Source organism: Apium graveolens, chromosome 5 (assembly GCF_009905375.1).
Source record: "Apium graveolens cultivar Ventura chromosome 5, ASM990537v1, whole genome shotgun sequence".
NCBI lineage: Eukaryota > Viridiplantae > Streptophyta > Magnoliopsida > Apiales > Apiaceae > Apium > Apium graveolens.
The window spans coordinates 104,178,929-104,205,285 of NC_133651.1; the positions used below are offsets into that span (position 1 = coordinate 104,178,929).

General features: G+C 34.3%; 1 protein-coding gene and 1 non-coding gene across 6 annotated transcripts; one reads left to right on the forward strand and one right to left on the reverse strand.

The window, feature by feature from the left end:
• Nucleotides 1-4,459: 4,459 nt before the first annotated feature.
• On the forward strand, nucleotides 4,460-4,565 carry LOC141662864 (small nucleolar RNA R71). Its single transcript, XR_012550963.1, has one exon. It is a non-coding gene; the product is annotated as a small nucleolar RNA R71 (small nucleolar RNA).
• A 12,264-nt stretch (nucleotides 4,566-16,829) lies between these two features.
• On the reverse strand, nucleotides 16,830-23,796 carry LOC141724337 (dihydrolipoyllysine-residue succinyltransferase component of 2-oxoglutarate dehydrogenase complex 1, mitochondrial-like). Of its 5 annotated transcripts, none has more exons than XM_074526453.1 (15): nucleotides 23,672-23,796; nucleotides 23,402-23,476; nucleotides 23,252-23,314; nucleotides 22,015-22,066; nucleotides 21,893-21,920; nucleotides 21,645-21,715; nucleotides 21,465-21,539; nucleotides 21,257-21,312; nucleotides 21,120-21,164; nucleotides 20,736-21,011; nucleotides 20,477-20,571; nucleotides 19,940-20,030; nucleotides 19,715-19,825; nucleotides 18,098-18,292; nucleotides 16,830-17,340 (listed from the first exon to the last, which is right to left on the reverse strand). In XM_074526453.1, the coding sequence occupies exons 2-15, from the start codon at nucleotides 23,453-23,455 to the stop codon at nucleotides 17,149-17,151; spliced, it is 1,404 nt and encodes a 467-aa protein (XP_074382554.1). In that variant the 5' UTR covers nucleotides 23,456-23,476; nucleotides 23,672-23,796; the 3' UTR covers nucleotides 16,830-17,148. The 5 variants fall into 5 exon arrangements, with proteins under 5 accessions (XP_074382554.1, XP_074382552.1, XP_074382553.1 ...); XM_074526451.1 differs by having other exon boundaries at nucleotides 23,252-23,317; XM_074526452.1 differs by lacking the exon at nucleotides 23,672-23,796 and having other exon boundaries at nucleotides 23,402-23,614.
• Nucleotides 23,797-26,357: the final 2,561 nt, after the last annotated feature.

A 26,357-nucleotide genomic window follows, 5' to 3' on the forward strand; every position in this document is an offset into this window, starting at 1 on the left:
TGTACATTACATTATCAAGTGACTCTATCAATATCAGCTACAAGCCACTATCTAGAGAGACTTTTTCTTTCTCAGGCTCAGGGTACTCAGAAGGGTCTTTTGGAGAATAATGAGCTGGAATAACCATATCACCATCTGTAGATTCCTCAACTCTAACCATAAGAGTGAAGGGCCCATTTTTGAGAATCTGTATATAGAGTGGATTGGCCATTCTGATAAACAACAACATTTTCTTTTTCCAAAGAGTGTAGTTAGCTTTGTCAAAGGTAGGAATTTTGATGCTACTGATCTTCTGTGTATTCATTCTTCCAAGATCTTAAATCTGTTTACTTTCAGATTTTGCTCGGATATCACTAGTTAGGTAATGAATTACACACAGAGTTGGGGGGGATGAATGTGTTTTTGTGTTTTTAATGCTTTTTTGAACTATTTTGGTTGTGAAAAAAGTAAATCAAATGTTGTAATGAAATGTGTTCATGCAAAAATTAAACATGCAATAATAAAGAACACAGATCTGTCAAAACTCACTTAATTTTATATTAAAATTAAGAATGTTTTTCTACAAAATTTCTAGGCTCTTTGTTGATAAAGAGCTTAGCTTCTTTCTTGAGAGAATACAAGATTTTCTGATCTAAATTGTTACTTCTAAAAAAGGACCAGTGTTAACTTTAAAATTTAGTTAACTGTTGGTTTACAAAGTGTATAATAAGACATGCTATTAACTTTAGTAAACTGTCACTTGTCATTTCCATTTTAGGAAAAGTATATCTTCCATTTATGGCTTAGCATATCTTTGCATACTGTGTTAACTTTGATCTTCCTTTATCAGTTAATCTTCACCCTTAATCTTGCACATTCTTCAAGCTGCTTTTTGTAGACTTGTCAATCCAGCTGGCTGGATTGTTTGTTGATTATTAATCTTGGATATTGAAATGGTCTGCAAATTGTACTTTGAGATTTTACCTCGAGATCTCCAGTTAGGCATATAGAGGTCTTGACATCTCGATAAGTATAATGACCTATCGAGATCTCTAATACTCCATAAATGATTTGACTTGTAGAGGTCTCTGAGTTCTCTATAAGAGAATTTTGCTTGTCGAGATCTCTAGTCTTCATATCTTCACTTTGACTTATCGATATCTCTGAGTTCTCTAGTGGCCTATTGACTTGTCAATAACTCAGAGTTCTCTAGTCAAATTTGACTTGTCAATAACTCAGAGTTCTCTAGTAAATTTTGACTTATCGATATCTCTGAGTTCTCTAGTGGAATTTGACTTATCGATAACTCAGAGTTCTTTAATGAATTTTGACTTGTCGATAACTCTAAGTTCTCTAGTGAAATTTGACTTATCGATATCTCCAATCTTCATGTATTCAATTTGGCTTGTCGATATCTCCGAGTTCTCTAGTAGCTTTCCTGAGTTCTCTATAAGTCATTCTGGAGTTCTCGAATGACTTCTCTATAACACTAAATCTGTGACTTGTAGAGATCTTGACTTAAAACATTTTTCCCAAAACAGATTTATTCAACTCCAAACTTCTTCATAATTCTTCTGAGGCATGATCTTCTTGATCATCTTCCAGATAGAATTCTTAGGTTTGATCCTATTTAAGGAAAAAGACTCCAGTCTGCTACATTTTTACAGACTTTAAATGTTACAAGTACAAATGCAAACTAAGATTACAATACAACTTACTTAGGGTTGTCAATTTGACTTTGTCTTGTTAAAGTACTGGCATGTCTTGCACAGCACCTTATGCCCAAGAATGATGCCCTGTCGCACCATAAAATGACATTTTTCCCAGTTGAGAACCAGATTGGTCTCAACACACCTTTTAAGAACGGCACCAAGATTCTGCAAACACTCGTCAAAAGAATCACCGAACACATAAAAATCATCCATGAACACCTCCACATTCTGACCAATCATGTAAGAAAAGATAACCATCATGCATCTCTGAAATATGGCAGGTGCACCGCACAACCCAAAAGAAACTCTTTTGAAGGCAAAAGTACCAAACGGACAAGTGAAAGTAGTATTTTCCTGATCTTCTGGAGCAATGCAAATCTGATTATAGCCCGAATAGCCATCCAGAAGCTAATAGTACTCATGCTCAGCCAATCTGTCAAGCATCTAATAAATAAACGGAAGAGGAAAGTGATACTTCCTTGTGGCTTTATTTAGCTTCCTGTAATCCATGCAAACTCTCCACCCCGTGACTATTTGAGTAGGAATAAGCTCATTCTTTTCAATAGCAACAACGGTGATACATCCTTTATTCGGCACACACTGAACTGGACTCACCCAAGAACTATCAGAAATAGGGTATATGATCCCTGCATCTAGCCACTTGAGAATTTCCTTCTTCAAAACCTCTTTCATGATCAGATTAAGCCTTCTCTATTGCTCAACAGTAGGCTTGCTACCTTCCTCTAGCAGAATTTATGCATACAATAAGAAGGGTTGTTTCCCTTGATATCTGCTATAGTCCATCCAATTGCCGACTTGAACTCTCTCAGAATTCTTAAGAGCTTTTCCTCATCACTACCTGAAAGGTTAGATGCAATAATAACAGGCAAAGTAGATGCATCACCTAAAAAAGCATACCTTAAATATTCAGGCAATGGTTTAAACTCGAGAGTAGGAGCTTCCTCAACAGATGGCTTGAGGCTATTTGGAGCTTTGTTCAACTCCTCCAATCAAAGAGATTCAAAAGTCATATCTAGCCTTCGCTTCCAAGGAGAAGCATTCAAATACTGTAACTGTTCATCACCTTCATCATCTTCACTATCTGAATTCCCCAACAAGGCCTTCTCTAAGGCATCAGACCTTAGTATTTGATCAAGTTCTGAAGTAACCACAAAATCGACCAACTCCACTTTTAAGCACTCCTCATTATCAATAGGGAATTTCATGGCATTGAAAATATTAAACATCATATCCTGATCCAACACTTGCATAGTAAGCTCACCCTTCTGCACATCTATCAAGGTTCGACCAGTGGCCAAGAAAGGTCTTCCCAAGATTATGGGAATCTTCTAATCCTTCTCGAAATCAAGAATCATAAAATCAGCAGGAAAGATGAGTTTGTCCACCTTGACCAAGACATCCTACACAATGCCCCATGGATATGTAATAGAACGATCGGCCAACTGCAAGGTCATATAAGTAGGCTTTGGATCAGGTAAGTCCAACTTCTTGAAGGTTAACAAGGGCATCATATTGATGCTAGCTCCCAAGTCACATAAACATTTGTCAAATGACACTTTTCCAATGGTATAAGGAATAGTGAAGTTTCCAGGATCTTTAAGCTTCGGAGGCAACTTCTGTTGTAGCACATCACTGCATTCCTACATGATAACAATTGTCTCTAAGTCATCAAGCTTCACTTTCTGAGAGAGAATACCTTTCATAAACTTTGCATAACTAGGCATCTGTTCAAGAGCTTCAGCGAAAGGTATGTTTATATGAAGTTTCTTGAACACCTCTAGAATCTTCTCAAACTGCTTATCCAGCTTTTTCTTCTGCAGCCGCTTAGGAAAATGAGATGGAGGATAGATCTGTTTCTCCCCTGTATTACCTTAGGAGGAGTGTGTTCCACAGTAGCCTTCCTTGTTTCCACTTTTGCTTCCTTCTGCACTTCTTCCTCCACCACAGCTTCATCTTCCGAAACTTGAGATTTTTCGGGATTTTCAACCTTCCCAGACCTCAATATAAGTCTTAACCTGCTCCTTAGCTTCCTTCTTGCCTGGAACTTTTGTGTCACTAGGTAGTGAACCAGGTTGACGATTCAGCAAGGCATTGACAATCTTCCCAATTTGATTCTCCAAGGTCTTGATAGACACCGCTTGGCTCTTGCACATGAGCCTCAAATCCTCCAATTCATATTTTTCGTTAGACTGTTGCAGCTGGATTGTTGTCTTGGTGCATATTACAGTTGCTGAAAACCAAGAGGGTTGTATTTCGTTGCTACATACTGCTCATAAGGCCGTTACACTACATTCTGAGTATTTTTCTAGCTGAAGTTAGGATGATTGTGGTTGTTGGGATGATAGGTGGCTGGAGCTGGTTGCTGCGACCTCTGAAAGTTGCTCGCGAATTGAGCTGATTCACTAGAAATAGCACACTGCTCCGTCTCATGCGCACCAGCACAAAGCTCACAAACACTAGTGATTTGATTCACTCCATAATTAGCCAAAGAATCCACCTTCATCGTCAAAGCCTTAAGCTGAGCAGCTATAGCAGTAGCTGCATCCACTTCCAGAATTCCTGCTATCTTGCCTTGAGGTAGTCTCTGAGTTGCGATCTGGTATTCATTGGCAGCCATCAGCTCAATCAATTCATAAGCTTCATCATAACTTTTAGCCCATAAGGCTCCTCCTGATGCTGCATCAAGCATGGGTCTACAAGTAGCACACAATCCATTATAAAAGCAGTTAATGATCATCCAGTCAGGCATCCCATGGTGAGGACACTTTCTAAGCATCTCTTTGTAGCCATCCCAAGCCCACATAACGATTCTCCAGATTGCTGAGCAAATTGAGTAAGTGCATTTCTGATTGCAACAGTCTTCGCCATAGGAAAGAATTTAGTTAGGAACTTTTGAGCAAAATCCTCCCATTTTGTAATAGACCCTGGTGGTAGAGAATATAACCAACACTTAGCTTTATCCCGCAGAGAGAATGGGAAAAGCCTCAACTTAATAGCATCTTCAAAAACTCCATTGAACTTGAAAGTGTCACATATCTCGATGAAATATCTGATATGTATGTTGGGATTTTCTATCGGAGAACCCCCAAATTGAACTAAATTCTGTATCATTTGAATCATGCTCGACTTGATCTCAAAGGTGTTAGCCACAATGGCTGGTCTGACAATGCTAGACTGAATATCATTAATCTTCGGATGAGAGTAATCCATCAAAACCTTCGTATTCGCTTCTGGTTCTCTTATTACAATAAGAGATTCTTCTTCAACTTTCTCCTCGACAAGAACTTCTTCAAAAACTTCCTTAGCTACTACAACTTCTTCCTCAACTTGATCCAATGTTCTCTTACGAGACCGAGAACGTGTATGCATACACGTTCACTAGAGTACCTGAAACACGACAAGGAAACAAGTAAGTTACAATGTCCGAGTCAATGAACTTTAACGACCAATGCTAACAAATACATAAACTAAAAATTAACACCGAGTCCCCGGCAGCGGCGCCAAAAAATTGTTAGGACGAAAACACGCGCTAATATTCACGCAAGTATACGTGATCGCAAGTGATATAGAATATATTCTAGTTCATTCCCACAGAGACTGGTTTAGCTTAATTTTAATCAATGCACTTATGCAACAATGGTATGATTATTATTCAATGCTAAGACGAATAATAAATTGAGATTGTTTATAACTAAGATTATTAACTAACATGCAATTAACTACAAGAATTAAAAGGTTGATTTACTTATATAACACAAACATGGGATTCTAACTTCATTACTACTTCATTCAATAGCCTTCTTATTCTTAACCTTAGCATGCAATGGTGATGATAATAATCAAATAACACAGAACTAGTAAACGCCAACTTTTGTTGCACGAATACCCTACTACCAAATATCCACAAAAGAGATAGAAGCTGAATAAACACCAATTATATTGAGACCCTATATGTCTATAGAATTTGACAACATAACGGTTTAATGTACAAGTTATCTATCGTGATTACATAGGGCAAGTAAGATGGTTAAAATTACCTACGAATCATGCATATCAATTTCATGAACCTATGCTAGCATGACAAGTTCTAAACCTCTAAATTCACTGTCTCTTCAATAGAGATTAGCACGCTATCTTATAAGTTCGCGACGCTCATAAAATGAATTAGTACAACCAATACTAGGATATCATACAATCACCATACACTAAGGTATCAAAACATATTAACTATTGAATTCCATAAGTAAATCCGTTAGAAACCCACGATAACGATTAGCCCATAACCGAACTCATCATCACCGTAGGTTCCGATGAAAGCATGGTATAATAAACTAGGTGTTTATAAATACAAATAATAAAACCAAGTACGTTACACAAGAGTATAGGTTCAACAAATAAGAAAACTAGCATCCAAGATTATAACTTAAAATAAAGAATCACAAGAATAAACTAGCTCATCTTCGCCTTGGTTGAATTGTGCTATACGGTCTTCTTACGCCTTCTCCTTAAGCTCCGGTACGTCTTGTTATAAAAAATGACCTTAAGTTATCATTATATAGCATCCCTGATCAGCACAGAAAACTAGAAATCAAAATTGTAGTAGAAACAGGATTCTTAAAACCCGACTTGGCACGAGCGCGTGCTTCACCAGCGCGGGCGCGCTGACATTCTGTTCACCCAGCGCGGGCACGCGCTATCACAGCGCGGGCGCGCTGACCTTCCGGAAAAAGTTCTGATTTCTGTTTTTCTTGCTGGTTTGAGATGGCGATCCACGAGCTAACTTCCTGGACACATTCCTAGCACCAATTTAGCACCAAAATAATGCTAAATCACCTTGATCCCTGTTATATGCCTGAAATGCAAAAACACTACAAAACATAAAAAAAACACAAATAACTTGAGTACAAAACATCAATTCAAGCCTTTATAGAGCATTCTAAGTAGACATAAATGCCACTTAACAACCACAAAAATTTTGATAATTCTCAAATGATTGATGATTTATTCCATGATGAAAAACTTATGTTTATCAACACCAAGGGTTTGCCTTGGTTTGCTGATTTTGTTAAGTACTTGGTAAGCAATGTCATTCCTGTTGAATTTACTTATTAGCAAAAGAAAAAGTTTTTGCATCAGATTAAAGCTTTTCTATGGGATGAGCCTTTTCTCTTCAAGCTTTGGCCGGATAATTTTCTAAGAAGGTGTATTCCTGACGACGAGATAGAAAGTGTCTTAAATCATTGTCATAGTTATCCTTATGGTGGTCACTTTCAAGGTGATAGGACTGCAACAAAGGTCTTAGAATCAGGTTTTTACTGACCTTCTCACTTTAAAGATGCTCATGAATTTGTGAAAAGATATGATCAATGCCAACGTACTGGTAATATATCTAGAAGGAATGAAATGCTTTTAAATTACATTTTAGAGGTGGAGTTGTTTGATGTATGGGGTATTGACTTTATGGGACCCTTTGTGATGTCATTTCGAAATCAATACATATTGTTGGATGTTTATTATGTTTATAAGTGGGTTGAGGCCATAGCCACCCCAACCAATGATGCATCTGTCGTGCTGGAATTCTTGAAGAAGAATATTTTCACTCGGTTTGGGATATCAAGAGCTGTTGTTAGTGATGGGGGACACATTGTTGTAACAAAATATTTTCAACATTTTTGTTAAAGTATGGGGTTCGTCACAAGGTAGCATATGCTTATCATCCTCAAACCAACGGGCAAGCCGAAGTATCTAATAGGGAAATCAAGCAAATTTTGGAGAAGACGGTAAATTCTACAAGAAAGGATTGGTCGAAGAAGCTAGATGATAGTCTTTGGGCCTACAGGACCGCATACAAGACACCTTTGGGATTATTGCCTTATCAATTAGTCTACGAAAAATCTTGTCATTTGCCCATGGAATTGGAGCACAAAGCTTTATGGGAAATCAAGAAGCTAAATCCTGATTTTGCTGCAGCTGGAGAAAGCGACTTCTTCAACTAAATGAGCTTGATGAATTTTTGATTGAATTCATTTGAGAGCTCTAGAATTTACAAGGAAAAGATGAAGAAGTGGCATGATCAGAAAATTATACACAAGGAACTTGAGGAAGGTCAAATGGTATTATTATTCAACTCGAGACTTAAAGTGTTTCCGGGAAAGCTTAAATCACGTTGGTCAGGGCCTTTCAAAATAGTCAAGGTGCGTTCTTATGGTGCTGTTGAAGTTGAAGATATAACCGGGAGAACATTCATGGTTAATGGACAGAGATTGAAACCATATTTGGGTGGTGATATTGATCGTAATGTCTCATCCATCACTCTTTCGGAGCTATGATGGATGTGAATAGTCAAAGTCATGACTATAAAAAAGGCGCTTCTTGGGAGGCAACCCAAGTGTGTGGTACGGTTAATTTGTATAAAATATTATTTTTAATTTGCTTTTGATTTTTACTATTATTATAGGTTAGGATATATTTTACTTATTATAATTTTTATTTCCATAAGGTACCTTAATGCGTTTGGTGAAGTGTTTCAGTTGCTAGGTAAGGTTGAATGCGGAAGGTGGAAAATTTGCAAGAAATTTGATGTGAAAAAAAAACAAACAGAAAAAAATCATGGGCATGAATTTTTACTATTTTTTTAACTCCTCCAATACAATATCATTACAAGGACATATCGACCTTATTTACGATCCTTCCCACCGTGTTGTTGATGTATTGCTGACTGAATAATGTGTGTACGCTGAATGTAAAAGTTGAATGGCAGAGAATTTTCATGGACATGAATGTAAATTCATGGCATGATTTTTTGCTGTTTTTTTCCTTACATCAATTCTTTCCTAACCAGAATCAAGAACAGAAGGCCAAGCAAATGGACGAAATGTTTACCTTCATCAAGAAACACCTTCCACGCCAAGCATCATGACACCTATGGGAGTATTTCTTTGTTTCTTTCGTAGAGTAGTTTTTTTTAGTGTCTTATAGGTTTTATTTTGGAATCATCGCGGACAATGCCTCATCCAAGTGCGGGGATGAGGTGTTCTTTGAGAAAAAAAAATTGAAATATATATAATAAAAAAAATTGATAAAGTTTAAAATTAAAAATAGAATTCTAACCTTATAAATGATAGAGATGATATGGTGAAATATTTTTGTTTGCCTTTGAAATAGTTGATGCATTACTTTTTACAAGTTTAGCTAAATGTATTCACGCATGCCAAGTGATCTTATGTTATTGATACTTTTATGGAAAGGTGTAATATTATGCCCTTGCTCACACACTTGCACTAGAAAGTTAAAGCAAATAGACTCATTGAATGCTTAAGTAATTAAAAGTATATAAAGTATGTGCAAGATGTATTGGTTACATGCTTTGAGTACAAGTAGATGCACTAGAAAGAAATACTTCTTGTGACTTGGGATTTCTTTTTATCATTGACACTAAGTGAGCTTTTGAGCCTATATGCATATATTTTGCATCTTATTCGTTGCTTGTGTGTCCTCATTGCATTTGCATTGCTAGCATTTATCTTAGACGCTTCTTGAGATACATGGCATTGAATGATTGGTAACATGATAAAGGCACTTAGGTCGAACCCAAATTATCCCACTTTAACAAACCTTGCATATATGTTCCATTAGTAGCCCTTTGAGCTTAATCAGTTTATTCGGTGACACACCATATTACAAGCCTATACCTATTTCTTCTCTTGGCCTAATATAAATTTTGATCCCTATTTGTCAAAGGCTAGTGAAGTAAGGAGGGAGTAATAAGGTGTGATAGAGGTGCTACTTGTGATCATACTTTTAATGTGTGTAAAAGTTTGAGGTTAATTTGTACTTAGTACATGTTTTTGAGTTTTAGATCGGATCATTGTGATTGTATATATGTTAATGCTTGCTTTTAGCTTTCAAAAACAATAATTCAAGGCAAAAAAAATCAGAAAATATGCATGGCCATTAACTTATTTTCATGGCCATGAACTTATTTTCATGGCCATGAAAAGAAAAAAAAATATAAAATGTCTAATATATATATATATATATATTATGGGAGCTTTTGCTTTATTTCTTGTTATTTGTGTTTGATTCGTTATCTCAAGTTAAGTAAGTGCTTGCACATATTAGAATAATTGTGTGGGGGACATATGGGGAGATTGTGTGAGTGATTATGGAGAATTACTAGTTTTTGACATTTTGCCCTGTCTAGCTTTTCTTAATATACCTTATCCCTAGCCCCATTATGACCCGAATCAAAGTCTTTTTAATTATCATTCTTCATGCATGTTGTGTTTTAAATGGATCGATGCCAAGTGTTAAGCGTGTTTATGTATATGTTAGAATTAAGTGATAGACTTTACCTATTCTTGAGCATAATTCTTTTGTGAGTAAAAGGTGAGGTATTACTTGACATAGATATGAAAAATCTCAAGTTTTCTTAATAGTGTACTCTTGTATACTTATCATGACTGTTAATTTTATTTTGCACTTGACGTGGACTTTTGAGTACTTTTGCACATTCTTTGAGAAATTATGTGAATACTTGTGCATTTGACACCAAAATATTGTATTTACACCTTGATACTTGTGTTGAGATAACATTTGTGATCTTATTTATGTAGAGTTACATTGGCGTGCATCAAATACTTGGTAGAACAAACTTAGTTATTTTTATTATCACCTTTATTAGTTTACAAGGCTAGATAGATTTTGTGGGTACATTCGCTATAGGCCCTCACGAGACATAACTCATCCTACTAGGGCTACCTAGGGGTTTAAAGGCTTGTTGCATAGACTCAATGCAATCGTGTCACCTACAAAAGTGGGGATAATAAGTTAGGAATGTAGTTTTTATTTTCTTTCTTTGCCCGAGGACGAGCAAAAACTTAAGTGTGGAGATATTTGATGTATGATCATGTTTTCTCTATATTTTTAGTCGATTTTGCATGTAATTGTATTGTTATTTAATTAGTTTTCATGTTTTATTGTAGAAAAAAAGGAATTCTTATTATAGATGGATTGTTGCTGAAATTACAAAATTTGAAGTAAATTCTAGCAAATTTCGGATTTTCGGAAAAACTTGCGCAGTGTTCATTGTTTTGGCTATAACCAAAGCTGCCGATGTCGAAATGAGGCGATTCAGGTGCCGTTGGAAAGCATACAAGAAGACCTTTAATTCAAGTATCATGTCAGATTTTATTGACATTCCAAACTGCGCAGAAAAAGGCCAGAAGCAGCCGGTCCCGATTTCTAATTTAATAATTCTACTTTATCTAGGATACTTATTTGTATTGTTACTAAATAATTAAAATAATATAATATTTAGATGTTGGGCAGTTAGTTAAGGGTATGAATAAATTCAAAAACATTAGACACGTAGTGACTGGGGGAGAACAGTTCACAAAAACAGAGAGAAACACGGGAGAAAGAAGGCAGGGAAGAATTCAAGAGGAGAATTGGTGAAGCAAGATCAAAATCTAGAGTTTTAACTTCTCTTCTCTTTACATTTCTTAATTGTAACCTTGTTATCATGTATTCATTGTGTATATCTCTCTTTGTTGTGATGTTAAACTAATTCTGTTTCTAGATCTGTAATGGATTCTTGTGATTTCCTATAAATAACTCTTTCATTCTCTATTATGGTGTTCATTACAATTGTTTATATTGATTTGTATGTAATGCTTTTCAAGGAATAATCAACCTTGAACTTGAATTGATAATTTAGGTTGACTTAGAAGAGAAAATCTAAATTAAGACCTAATCACTATAACTAAGAATTGGCATATATGTGAATTTGTGTTTAAGATAGAAATATACTTGAACACCCTTGGTAGTCAATATAAAGATGTAGTTAATACTGTTCGGAAACTTAAATTCTTCGTAGGAATACGGGAATTAGTCAATGAATTAGGATCACTTGAGATACGGAAGGTCCTTGTGATTAGTTAGATGCCTTAGACTAATAATTGGAACACTAAAATAGAGATATTTGGATAGTTTATTGAAGAACTCAAGATGAAGTTATGTGCCTAGATTATTTAATATTGAAATTTATTTGTGTTAGTTTATTAACTAGTGGTAAATAATTTTTATTTTGTTTTGACTTGAATTAGAAAAAGAATGGTGTTTGGTCATTAACAGCTTAAAATTAGTCTATGTGGGAACGAATTATTTATACTACTTGTTACGATATGTACACTTGCATTTGAATTGTAAAATCGCTAACAAGTGTGGAGATATTTGATGTATGATCTTCATGATCACGTTTTCTCTATTTTTTAGTCGATTTTGCATGTAATTGGATTGTTATTTAATTAGTTTTCATGTTTTATTGTAGAAAAAAGGAATTCTTATTATAGATGGAATGTTGCTGAAATTACAAAATTTGAAGTAAATTCTAGCAAATTTCAGATTTTCGGGATAACTTGTGCGGTGTTCATTGTTTTGGCTATAACCAGAGCTCCCGATGTCGAAATGAGGCGATTCAGGCGTCGTTGGAAAGTTTATGAGAAGACCTTTAATTTAAGTATAATCTCATATTTTATTGACATTCGAAACTGTCCAGAAAAAGGCAAGAAGCAGCCACTCCAGATTTATAATTTAAGAATTCTACTTTATGTAGGATACTTATGTGTATTGTCACTAAATAATTAAAATAATATAATATTAAGATGTTCGGCAGTTAGTTTAGGGTAGGAATAGATTCAAAAACATTAGACACGTACGTGACTGGGGGAGAATAGTTACACACAAAAACAGAGAGAAGCACAGGAGAAAGAAGGCAGGGAAGAATTCGAGAGGAGAATTGGTGAAGCAAGATCAAAATCTAGAGTTTTATCTTCTCTTCTCTTTACTTTTCTTAATTGTAACCTTGTTACCATGTATTCATTGTGTATATCTCTCTTTGTTGTGATGTTGAACTAATTCTGCTTCGAGGTCTATAATGGATTCATGTGATTTCCTATAAATTACTCTTTCATTCTCTATTATGGTGTTCATTACAATTTTTTATAGTGATTTGTATGTAATGATTTTCAAGGAATGGTCAACCTTGAACTTGAATTGGTAATTTAGGTTGACTTGGAAGAGAAAATCTAAATTAAGACCTAATCACTATAACTAATGATTGGCATATGTGTGAATTTATGTTTAATATAGGTACATACTTGAACACCCTTGGTAGTCAATATAAGGTTGTAGTTAATACTGTTCAGAAACTTAAATTCTTCATAGGAATACGGGAATTAGTCAATGAATTAGGATCACGAAAGGTCCTTGTGGTTAGTTAGATGCCTTAGACTAAAAATTGGAACACTAAAATAGAGATATTTTAGTAGTTTATTGAAGAACCCAAGATGAATTTATGTGCCTAAATTATTTAATATTGAAATTTATTTGTGTTAGTTTATTAACTAGTGGTAAACTATTTATATTTTGTTTTGCCTTGAATTAGAAAAAGAATGGTGTTTGGTAATTAACAACTTAAAATTAGTCTATGTGATAATAAATTATTTATACTACTTGTTATGACATGTACACTTGCATTCGAGTTGTAAAATCGCTAACGAGTGTGGAGATTTTTTATTAATGATCTTTATGATCATGTTTTCTCTATATTTTTAGTCAATTTTGCATGTAATTGTATTGTTATTTAATTAGTTTTCATGTTTTATTGTAGTAAAAAAGGAATTCTTATTATAGATGGATTGTTGCTGAAATTACAAAATTTGAAGTAAATTCTTGCAAATTTCAGATTTTCGGGACAGTTTGCACGGTGTTTATTATTTTGGCTATAACCGGAGCTCCCGATGTCGAAATGAGGCGATTCAGTTGCCGTTGGAAAGGTTACGAGAAGACCTTTAAGTCAAGTATGATCTCAGATTTTATTGACATTCCAAACTGCCCATAAAAAGGCTAGAGACATTCAGTTCAGATTTCTAATTTAAGAATTAAACTTTATGTAGGATACTTATTTGTATTGTTACTAAATAATTAAAATAATATAATATTTAGATGTTGGACAGTTAGTTGAGGGTAGGAATAGATTCAAAAATATTAGAAACGTACCTGATTGGGGGAGAACAGTTACACACAAAAACAAAGAGAAGCACGGGAGAAAGAAGGCAGGGAAGAATTCAAGAGGAGAATTGGTGAAGCAAGATTAAAATCTAGAGTTTTATCTTCTCTTTACTTTTCTTAAATGTAACCTTGTTAGCATGTATTTATTGTGTATATCTCTCTTTCTTGTGATGTTGAACTATCTGCTTCTAGGTCTGTAATGGATTCATATGATTTCCTATAAATTACTCTTTCATTCTCTATTATGGTGTTCATTAAAATTGTTTATAGTGATTTGTATATAATGCTTTTTAAGGAATGGTCAACCTTGAACTTGACTTAGTAATTTAGGTTGACTTGGAAGACAAAATCTAAATTAAGACATAATCACTATAACTAAGGATTGACATATATGTTAATTTGTGTTTAAGATAGGAATATACTTGAACACCCTTGGTAGTCAATATAAGGCTGTAGCTAATACTGTTCAGAAACTTAAATTCTTCGTAGGAATACGGGAATTAGTCAATGAATTAGGATCACTTGAGATACGGAAGGTCCTTGTGATTAGTTAGATGCCTTAGACTAATAATTGGAACACTAAAATAGAGATATTTGAGTAGTTTATTAAAGAACTCAAGATGAAGTTACGTGCCTAGATTATTTAATATTGAAATCTATTTGTGTTAGTTTATTAACTAGTGGTAAACAGTTTATATTTTGTTTTGACTTGAATTAGAAAAAAAATGGTGTTTGGTAATTAACAGCTTAAAATTAGTCTATGTGGAAACGAATTATTTATACTACTTGTTACGACATGTACACTTGTATTTGACTTGTAAAATCGCTAACAAATATTCCCTTTGCCTGCGACAAGTTCATACGAGGAACCTTTCTTGATTGATCTTGGTGAAATACAGGTAATACCGACCAAATTTCAGCAAATTAAGTTAAGATCAACAAAGTGAGAATTACATATTTCATACCATTCTTCACAGGAACAGTAAAAGAGGAATCGTGATTGAAGGAGATAGAATAATGAATATGTTAGGTGTCGTAGTGCAACAGTTTGGAGGAAGCCACAGTCACAGCCAGAATAAGGACATGAGGATGGTTGGTGAATATATTGTTGTTATAGAGTGAAAGACTCTAATAAACATACAAACTAGAATCTTAGCATACAAACTAGAATCTTAAACTGATTAGACGTTATACAGGGAAACTAATTGAAAAAATGTAGATTCTTTGATATTTTTTGAAAGATATAATCCGCACTAATTAAAATAATTAAGATACACATAACATCTACTTTAGATGTTAAACCTCAAACTTTGTCAAAAAAATTAATGTATAGATCGGCAATAATGAAAGTGTATTGATTATCGAAAAATGACAAATTTATAAGGATTCAAAATTGATTTTAGTATTTATTACGTACATAAACTTGTATAAAATTATAAAGAACTTCACAATATTTTAGGGTCTCAAATTTTGGTGGACCTAGTGTGATCGCACTCTCTCCACTTGGTTAGGACCACCTATGCTTGAGCCAGATCTCCCGTTGCCGCAATTGAATACGGCACCTTAGCCTCACTCGCCTGTAGCTGACTCCTCCGCACCTGAAACCAAGAATCGATAAAATCTCGGTGAAAGACTATAAATAACGGATTTTTGATAAACATTGATGAAAATAACAATTCTCCGAAGGAATAGTTGAGATTACCGATTTGATTACGCATATGGAGGTTGGGTAAGGTCTGATACGCATTATAAATTTGGGTAACAAAATAATACGCAATCCAGTTTAGGGTACTAGCTAATATTTTAATTTAATAAAGGAGACACGCATTTCGAAATGGGGTAACACAGTAAAAGATACCTAATTGTGGTTTGCGTAACTGGTAATACGCAAAACAGAGTTGGGTAATATGAGTAACACAACAATGATTGAGATTATACACACACAGTCGGTACAACCTATACATACACTATCCATACTGAACCAAATCTAAATCTCACATTTAATTCCTTTCTTGTTTTTCCTTTCAAATGAGGATCTCTTTCTCCCGTATTAATTAAATTTTGAATTTTGCTGCTAAAAGTGTTAAAGGTGGAAGAAGTTTTTATTCAGTACGGATATAAGGCCTGGGTATTGAAATGTGTATTATTATACATCTCTCCGGTAAATCGGTAATCTTGTTATTCTTAATCAAAAAATCGTCATTTTTTCCATTTTTTCTAAAATCTCCTCCCTCCTTGAAACCCAAATTCGCCATTTCCATCTAACAATGCATATTACCTCCAAAACAACCACAAACCCTAGCTAGATCCCCTCTCACAAGCATTATCACAAATCAACAATTCCAATCAAATTAATTTCTCAATCGTTAAGTATAATTAATTACGCACAACATAATTTGACATTGTATATTTCGCATTTGTATATGTAAAAGAATGGAGTGTATCATTGCCGACACCAATATATTCGTTTAACTAGGTCAACCAACATAATAATATTCTTTGCAGCTTCAACATAATAATTTGTTTAACTAGGTTTACTGGTAATATTCAGAAGCTAAGCATGAAGGTATCACATTTTGTTTCCTTGGTTCTTGTTATCCACTCTTCTTTGATCAAGTTCTTTCAAATATCCCGGGGTTGACCTCTTGGATCTGTCTCTGCTTATAATTTCTCCTTCCGCGAGGTGTCCTGCTTATACATACATGATACATACATACAAGAAAGAGTACCTTCGCTGATATAAACGTTTGTTTTGGAATTTCTGGATGTTAGATTGTGTAACATAAAGCCTGTCTATCTTTTCACCTGCAGATCTTTCTTCTTTATTTTTTGCCTTTCGAGATTTAGACTCAAGCAGAAGTTGCATTGAGCTGATTATTAACCTGGCATCTGCTAGCAATCGGAGGTTATTTTAATCTGAAATAACCAAATATAGGCTTGTGGCATGATCATAATACTATGGAGATTAAAGATTGCATATTATAAACACTGGGGAGCACGGACTTGAATAATTTGATCAATCTAATCTACTTCCAGAAAAGAAGCTTGAAAAAGGAAAGACCATCGAAATGACCAATGAAATTACAATTTTCTCTTCAACAAACTTGATAAACCAAGCCCAACAAAAAAATTGTAAAGTAATTTTCTTTTAAGTCCCACCAGTGGACTGCATGAAAGAAATTTGGAGTTTTTTTTACAGTAATAACTTTTGTTTTGTAACAAAGTCTCACTTGCAAACTCAGAAACAGTTGCCGCAACTGAACAATGTGATGGGGTTAACAGAAACCCCTGGTTCAGATTTATCTTTACTTTATCAGCCTCATGGAACTAGGGCCTACCACAATTTTTTCTGCATTTGCAGCTTTCATATGTCGAGCAGAAGCCTCCTGGGGTCTTCTATAACATCTTTGATGCGCCTCAAGAAGAATACGGCCTCTCTTCCATCAATCAGCCTATGGTCATAAGTTAGGGCAATATACATCATTGGCCGTGAAACAATCTGTCCTCCGACAACCATTGGACGATTCACAATAGAATGCATTCCCAGAATAGCAGACTGAAACGTAAATAGAAAGATATAGTTATGAGTGCTTTTATAATACGGACATGAAAGTGGTGAGATGCTGACATACTGTTACAAAAAAGTAAATCAAAGTTTAAATTTACACTGGCATAAATTACATCAGGCTTGTTTTTTAACAAAATCCCAAAACTTATCGCAACAGCATCTGTATGGTAGTATGTTAGAGTAGAATACTTGCATGTAGTAAGACCTTGCGTCACTAAATGTGCATGTTAATAGTTTACAGGTGACTTGCATCTATGAGAGTTCGTACTCAAAATAGAGAACAAGTGGCTTTGTGAAGTTAATGTGATTGTGTTCTACAAAGATATTCCTTTATTTCATTTTCTGAGTAAGCTTTAAAAAAAAGAGTTTCCGTGCCTCAATCTTTTAAAATCCGTCCACAACTTTCCACAAAATACAGTTCAAAGGGTGATCATTGATATGGAGATCTGAGAAAGCACCCCTGCTGGCCAATATAAACAATAGTCAAAAGATTTGCTATGTAATATTCATCTGAATGTTAAATGTAGGATTTAATTGAGATTTTTATAGGTCTGGTTCTTATGGAATTTTAAAGTACTAATTTCTCTTAGTCGTACACCACGGGTTTAATATGGAAGGGTCTGATCATAAATAGGCAAACAAATACCTTTGAAAAATAAAACTTTCCTTAGTTGTTATATACTTATAATTTAATTAAATTGTTTATTATAGATAGCTAAAAAAACCTGCTTGTACAACATCATACCTGTGGAGGATTAATAATGGGAGTACTTAAGAGACTTCCATAAACACCTCCATTAGATATTGTGAATGAACCTCCAGCCATCTCATCAATAGATATGGAACCGTCAGTGGCCTTTTTTGCTAGAGAGTTAATCTCTTTCTCTATGTCAGCAAAGTTCATTTTCTCAGCATTGCGAATAACTGGGACAACCAGACCCTTCAAAAAAAAATAACAGAGAAATAAATCTCAACAGTATTTAAGCATTCAGTAAACTACATCCATTAATGCTTCTATTTTGTTATCCAACAAGTATGATTTACATAGTACATTAAAATTTTAGATTATTTACTATTTAGTGTGCAATATACACATCTGCTCTTAAATGGAGTACTTCATGAGCCAGAAAAAAATTAAGGTCTTTGTTCTTTTGTACAAGTGAAATAATCTAAAGATATTTAATAATAGAACAGAGATGAACAACAAAAGATGATACAGACAAAGCAAGAACATCAGTAGATAACACAGACAAAGAACACAAATCCAAGGTGAAGCTTTGAGCATAACTTATTACACAAAGCATACTTATGACAGAAGATTGTCAATTATAAAGTAGAGGTTAGACACAGAGACTTTAAATTCTACCCTCCAGTGGGATCTTTTCAAGAAACAGATTGCAAACTTTGAATTTCAGTTCACCAATTAATTTCTAGTTAATACCAAGAAGAAAACTAGTTTTCAGTCTGGAACTTGTATATATTCTGTTTCAAAAGAAGCAGATCAAAACAGGATAACCACCTTCTCTTTTACATGGTACCTCTTATAAATTATTCAGTAAACAAATTTTTGTATTGTGATTTATGTTCATTAATATAGACGCAGTATAAGCTACATAATTGATTACACAAGGAAAACCTTCAGGTATACTCTGAATCCTTTAAAAGCTATAATCTAAGTAAATGTTGCAATTCCTGGTACTGCCATGAAAAGTTTCAGACAAAACTTTATGTTGGAAGACCAAAGTCCCATTACAAACAAGGAAAACTAGAAAGCAAACATCATGGCAACAAGACATAACCGTGCCATCTTAAACAGTGGCTATGTTAAAGAGAAAAGGGAATATATTTAGCAAGTGTGATTTTATTCTCTGTAAATAATATTTTCCGAAAAAGGCCCACGACTTTGTAAAGTTCTGACTAAATATTTGCCTGAATTACGGCTGATATTGCTACACATCCAAGACATTTTCCAAGTGTCAGGGGGGCATTAAAAGGCATTTTAATTTAAGCCAAAGAACCAGGGAAAGAGTCTGACATATGACAAATTAAAAATTAGACAAAATAGATATAAAATGTCTAAAGTGCAAAGTTATTATTCATTTCATGATACTTTCTAGTGCTCTACATTTATACACCAAATAAGGCCTAATATATTGATTTTGGAATAACTGCAAATACACCGGAACTCTGAGTTGACAGGAACTTGTACAGTTCAAAGGAAGTATAAGTTACTATGCTAGGCCTAATATATTGATTTTCATCAATTGATAATTGGTCATTTTAGAGAGATGAGTAATGTGGCATGAATGAAATGTCAATTATATATTAAAAAACACTAGAATTACAAAAATTAGTGACTCACCTTTGACGTACCAACAGCTATACTAATATCAATATAATCTCGATAGATAATGTCATCCCCGTCAATAACTGCATTAATGATTGGCTGGTTCTGGAGCCCACTTACAGCAGCCTGAAACAAACATCTTAGAAATTAAACGATACATAGGTGTTCAAAATGGTGCAACAATACAGAAATCCAACTACACGTCAAAGGGAATGGGTACTAGCATACTACTACACGCACTTTGACAAAACCTGACATAAGTCCTAGTTTAACTCCATGCTTCTCAAGGAAGGCATCTTTATACTCAGAACGAAGCTTCATCAAATTAGTCCTGGACAGCAGATATGTCAGTATCCAAAGGGAAAAAAATATAGGGGAGATATGCACGATCATACAAGTCCAAAGCTACAATGCTTAAAGTATTAGAACAATCTATCTTTAAATGTGTTTAACAATGTCAGCTGGGTTAAACTACAACCCTACTTACAATGTGTTCATCAAGTAATTCTTTTTCTCTTTGTATTAAATTCATCTTTCAATCATTTTCATTCCAATAATTATCATGTTCTATTTGAAAGATACCAGTTTGTAAGGAAAGTCAATACCACCATTACATTTGACATAGGAAATGAAGATGACCATTAAAAGTGGCTTTAGACATTTTGAGACCAAAAGGAATAAGAACTACTTGAAATTAAGACAGAATTTAAAAGCATTTACTACAAAGAAAAGTAAAAACTTCAAGCACTAACAGTACTAATATTATTTGGAACATACATATCAACATCATTGAATGTGGTTAGCAATGCAAAAGTATTTTGGGAATCTTTAAGCCGTGTTGCAACTCGTTTCCTTAGCCTTGTCATTGGAACCTGAAAGCAGGTAAAATTGTGGGCAAAAACACGGGGATGTAATCAGCTAAGAAATTGATAAGAATAGTCACACTGGAGTTGAATTAAAAGGGGTGTGGTCAAAGATTTAAAGTGAAACAGTAACATGACATCTTCAATAAATTATTAGAAATCCTGATGCTTACTCTTCTTTCCCTTTCCTTTGGTGGAAGCTGTGGTTCTGAGGCTGAGGGTCTAGAAGTTGGCGGGGAAGGTACTTTGGGCTTATCCTTGGGCAGTGTTGTTTCTGCCTTTGGCATTTGCTTGTCCGCCTTCTTTTCGGCAGGAGCAGGAGAAGGCTCAGGCGCAGGCTTGCTAGGTGGCTTCTCTGAGGGAGCTACATGTGTTACACCTTCACTAGACTTCGAGATAATTGCTACTTTAGTCCCTGGTTCCACGGTGTCACCTTCTTTGGCTACAAACTGATAAGAAAAAAATTACAAACAGTTAGTTCAGAAGCATGATAATTTTCATTGAATTGGCACTGCTAAAACTTGTAAACTGATACTAATCCTGCTAATATCTACTACCTCTTTGATAATACCAGATTCCGGACTTGCAACATCAATTGTCACCTGAAAGTTGTAAATTAACAATTTAATTTTGAAGTTTGAACACGCAACTTGAGACGGTGTGAACAATGTAGAGCTCAAAACATGTGAAGTACCTTATCAGTTTCAACTTGGGCAATTGGCTCATCAATATCAACATGATCACCAGGTTCTGCTCACATTTATTACAAAATGAGTTCCAAATTGAATTAGATGCACAATTTTATATTCCTACAAACAAATTGCTTAAAGAAAATGAAACTATAACGTTAAGCATTTATTAACCAATGCAGAATTCTACAAACCGTGGATGGCGAAACTTACTCTTCAAAAAAGTGGCTAGCGTGCCATCAGTAATAGATTCGCCCATAAAAGGTACAACAGCCTCAACTAGTTCACCTTCATAACATAAAAATAATACAATAAGACTGCAGATTTTTAAGCAGTCACAGTAGATGCTCAAGGAAAGAAGAGAAAAAGAAAATTTATAAATAAACATCATACCACTATCTGAGGAGAATGATCTACTCCACACCGTTGTAATATTATTTATTCGAATATATGTTACATCATTCCTGTGAACATAAAAATAATGAAGGATGTTAATGATCTTGCAGAAGCTTGCAAAAAGGAACAGAAAAGAATCATAACATACTAAAGGTATCCAAGTGAACAACCATCTTTTATCTATAATCTATAAGTTGGAAACACTACAGAACATATTAACAAGAACATGTAAAGGTTGTACCAACCTTAGAGGCCTTGAATTATCTGACCAGCCTATACATGATTTATAGAACTTCAGTAAGGGTATAATAACATTTGCATCTATACATTACTCTTGCGTCAAAATAAGCAGAACCATTCAGATTACCTCGATTAAGAACGTTGCGCGTAAGTTCTGATCCTCTTTTAAGATATAGACTCTGTAAAAGTCACAAACATTAGACGAGTGTCTCCAAGGGCTATACTAATCTAGAAGAAATATATTAATAATTTATATGAACCACAAAATGAAAATTAAAGGAAAAACTTACAATGTAGAAATGAAGAGAAATTATAGTGGTCAACAGATTTAAGCACATTGCAATAACAGTACACTTGACTTGGTGTGTCTAGTCTACACTTCATGCGGACAAAGCATAACCAAAGTAAACATGAGAAATGATAGTTAACAGTTCACAAATGTCCAACTCATTGTTGAGAAAGAGTAGGTCATAACTCACAATTAGGCCAGGGTTCATAAGTAGGTCGTAACCTAAGAAGCAGGGACACCTGGGTCGCATGCCGAGTCCCCATGTCGGATACTTGGACTCACGTATCTCCGAAGCGGACACGCGGATTCATTCAAGATACTAATCAGAAATTTTATCTTTAAGAATTTTAGTCAATATTTATTTTAGCAAACTACACTCCCAAACTTAAGTATCAATGTCTATTAGTTACTACAAAAGTATTGATTATCGTTTTCATTTTTGCATAAACAAAAAGTTTTTACTAGTATTTTTGTGTTTTAGATTAATAAATGATGAATTTGATTTATTTTTCATGCAATTTTTAGTTTTGTTAGTAGATTTAATAATATTTAACATGAAATACATATGAATTTTTTTGTTTATTTTTCCCGTATCCTCCCGCACCGTATCCCCATATTATTATATTTGTCGAGATCCCGTATCCCCGCACTACGCACTCGCACTCCCGCACCAGTGTCCTTGCTTCCTAGGTCGTAACTCACAAGGAGGCCAGGGTTCATAAGTAGGTCCGTATCATAGTATAAGGGTCGCAAGGACCAGGGTGTTAATCAATAGTTCCTGCCGACTAAATGCCCATGATAACAATCTAATAACCGTAAAAATATCTACCGTCATTAGTATTTAACCAACTCGACTCAGCCTCATTCAGCTAGGTAAAGGTCCAGTACAATATAAACCTCAATGCAAAAGCAAAGAACACCGTGATCCCTATCCCTTCTCCCTCAACCAAACCTCTTTCGTTTCAAAAGAATTTATAAAACAAATACGCAACCGATCACCACAACAAACAAAACAACCAGAAAGTATGTATCATTAAAATACACCTATAATAAGAAACGAAAAAAACAATTAAACCTCATTCTCGACATAGGTGCGTGGATGTGATAACGCAGCTGCAGACCTAATTCGTTCAAACGACTTCTGAAAATAAACACAATCACAATCATAACACACAAAAAACAAACAAACATATATAACAATCAATATATAAATTAATAAACTAACCGATGAAGAAGAGGCAGTACACGCAACTTTGCGCCTTACGATAGACCAAATCATAACTTGAATTTAAACCTATATCTATAAACACAAATCAGATGAATATATATCAGTGATTCATAAATAAACAAACAAAATGAGATATTAATATAACATACAGAAATAATTAAATACAACAAGTAACAAGTAATTATGAAGCATAAACAGGATATAAACAAGCATGAATATGGATTAATTGCAGAAAATAGAATTAAACATATGTATTAATTATGAGACCTGGTTGCAGAGGAGAAGAGCAGAATAGAAAAATGAACGAGTATTATTATTATTATTGTTATTAAAAGAATGATTGAAATAATAATTACAAACAAATCCACCAATAAAAATACGCCAAACGAAACACGTATTAGAAAGACCGAATTAGGAAAAGGGACGCAAGACAATACTATTGTGGGCTGATGGGTTGACAGTTGACTGGTCCGGGTCCGGACACCACAAGCACGTGTCGGAAGGATGATCTAAATGTTTTGTTTTACTTTTTCAATTTTAAATAAATAAAAGAAGTCTCGACTACTACTCCATCCGCTTTATCCAATTGTATACAGTTTTTTTTCAATTTCAACACGTATTTTAAGGTGAATGAAAAACATACTTCTATAATTTATTTTAAAAACATCAAATTTTGATTTAGAAAAAAAAGAAATTAAAATAATTTATACAAGTATGTTATAAAGGAGCATTAAAATACGTGTCTATAAATATCTGATCCATACTGAACTAATTAATGTTGAAAATATTAACTATTAGAGCAACATAGAGGCAATTATATATAATATTTAACAAGCCAATGTCAATACAACAATTAACGAAACAAAACATGTAGGTAAAAAACATGCATATCAGTAACTGTAAGAACAAAGAAAGACCAGAAATTGTACCCGCAACAGTGGAGTCGTCAGGCCTTCCTCGAAGCCCTGACTGCTCTTGAAGAGATAATTGCCCCCACCTACTGTGTTGGGATGTTTGCAATGCCTCATCCAGGATAAACAGCTCCGAGCTTGATGTTCACATCAACAACAAACTCAACTTCGACTAGCACCTCAGTCGCCGGAAAAATCACTAAATGTGTTTGTGAGAGCAGAGAAAGTAGATAGGAAGAAGAGAGAAACTAGAGAGTTTTGAGATGTGTTTTCTCTGTATCTACACCTTCTGTTTTCCTTCGATATTTATAGTACAAGAAATGAAAGTGTTTCCGACAGACTTAAATATTGTATTAACTCAGCTGTTACAGAATATAATATTTAATTCTCGGTCATTACAGAATATACATATTAAATTCTCATCCGTTATAATAAATATATATATATTAAATTCTCAGCCGTTACAGAATATATATATTAAATTCTCAGTCGTTACAGAATATATATATATATAATTCTCAGCCGTTATAGAATATATATATTAAATTCTCAGCTGTTACAGAATATATAAATATATATATTCAAATAAGTTTAATTAAATCAGAGTTGACCAGCTCAGCCCATACAAGCCCAGTCGAGTCTAGCCCACATATCAATAAACTTATTTTTCCAGTTAAAATAATATTAAATCAATAATTAATTTAAATTAATTATTAAACGAATATCATAACTCTTTCAGGTTCCCCGCTTTAACTCAATTTCTCTATCGATTTCATTAAGAAAAATTCTTAAACCCATATATGAAAGTTTAAGTTCCCATATCAAGGAACAACTTTCAATCATTAGATTTTGGAATTAACATCAAGAACATAATAAACTTATGATCTAAAACTCCATTTTTCTAACAATCCCCCACAAATCCATATAGAAGTGCGATCAGGTTTTTCATCATGACTTTTTTTTCTGAGTCGGTACCCTTCCGAGTTTGAACCCTCCTAAGTCCTCTACTTCGATGGCTACCGGATTCAAATGGAATGTTTCACCTTGAATCTTAATCCGTTTAGTGTAACCATGTTCCATAGATGATGACAAGTCAATGGCTATGGTGCCAATCTACGACTTTGAGACATTAATGGTCTTGTCTCGATCCTGTTCGTCGAATGTTTCAAGGAATAACCCTTTCCTCTAATTGCGACCACACAATTACATTCGCTTAGCTGGGCATCTCTAGAGATATACTACTTCTATCTCATTAAATGACTTGATCCCATTCAAAGTTTTGACACTCTTACTTTTCTAGCAGTGTCAGTACCTTCTAGGTTTACAGGGAATAGACTCAGATACAATAGTATCATCTATGTAGCAAAGATACTACCAATTCATCCTTTTAGCTTGTTATTGCCACATTGAATATACTTTGAGGGATCTCCTCTCATGTGTATTGGGTTCCCACTGTTGATGAATTATGATGGGTTGACAGTCCCATCCCCAACCTTGACTTGAGGACCACTGCAGCTTGACTTGAGGACCACTGCAGGTTCCAGTCCTTTAGTCAAAGGATCAACTTTATTCTGAGTTCCTATGAACTTTATAGATATAATCCTATCAAACACTAAACCCCTTATAGACTTGAGTCTAACTTGGATGTGTCTCTTTGTTTTAGCATTATACCTTTTACTGCTAATCTTGTCAATAGTTGTTCGACTATCACAATGAATAGCAATAGCAGGAAGCAGTCTGCTTACTACAGGTATCGCAGACATAAGTCTGTGTAACTGTTATTCCCTAACAATACAACAAGAATTACAGAAGGGGGTTGAATGTAATTCTGGCTACTTTTTCAAGATTTTAAAACAGTTCCAACTCGATAAATATATAGGTGTTTGATTTGCAGAGTGTGAAATGAAAGAGTTATATAAATCAAAATACAAAGTAATAAAAACACAAGCTTTTAAAACTTTCTGGTGGATTTGAAAGTATCCACCTGATATATATATATATATATATATATATATATATATATATATATATATATATATATA

Excerpts from the sequence above, each read along its gene's own strand:
- LOC141724337 (XM_074526451.1), bottom strand. The coding sequence starts at position 23,455 with ATGATTTGGTCTATCGTAAGGCGCAAAGTTGCGTGTACTGCCTCTTCT. Across the intron at positions 20,572-20,735 it reads CAAAGGAAAGGGAAAGAAGA|GTTCCAATGACAAGGCTAAG; the intron begins GTAAGCATCAGG and ends ACCTGCTTTCAG. Across the intron at positions 19,826-19,939 it reads TTATGTCAGGTTTTGTCAAA|GCTGCTGTAAGTGGGCTCCA; the intron begins GTGCGTGTAGTA and ends TGTTTGTTTCAG.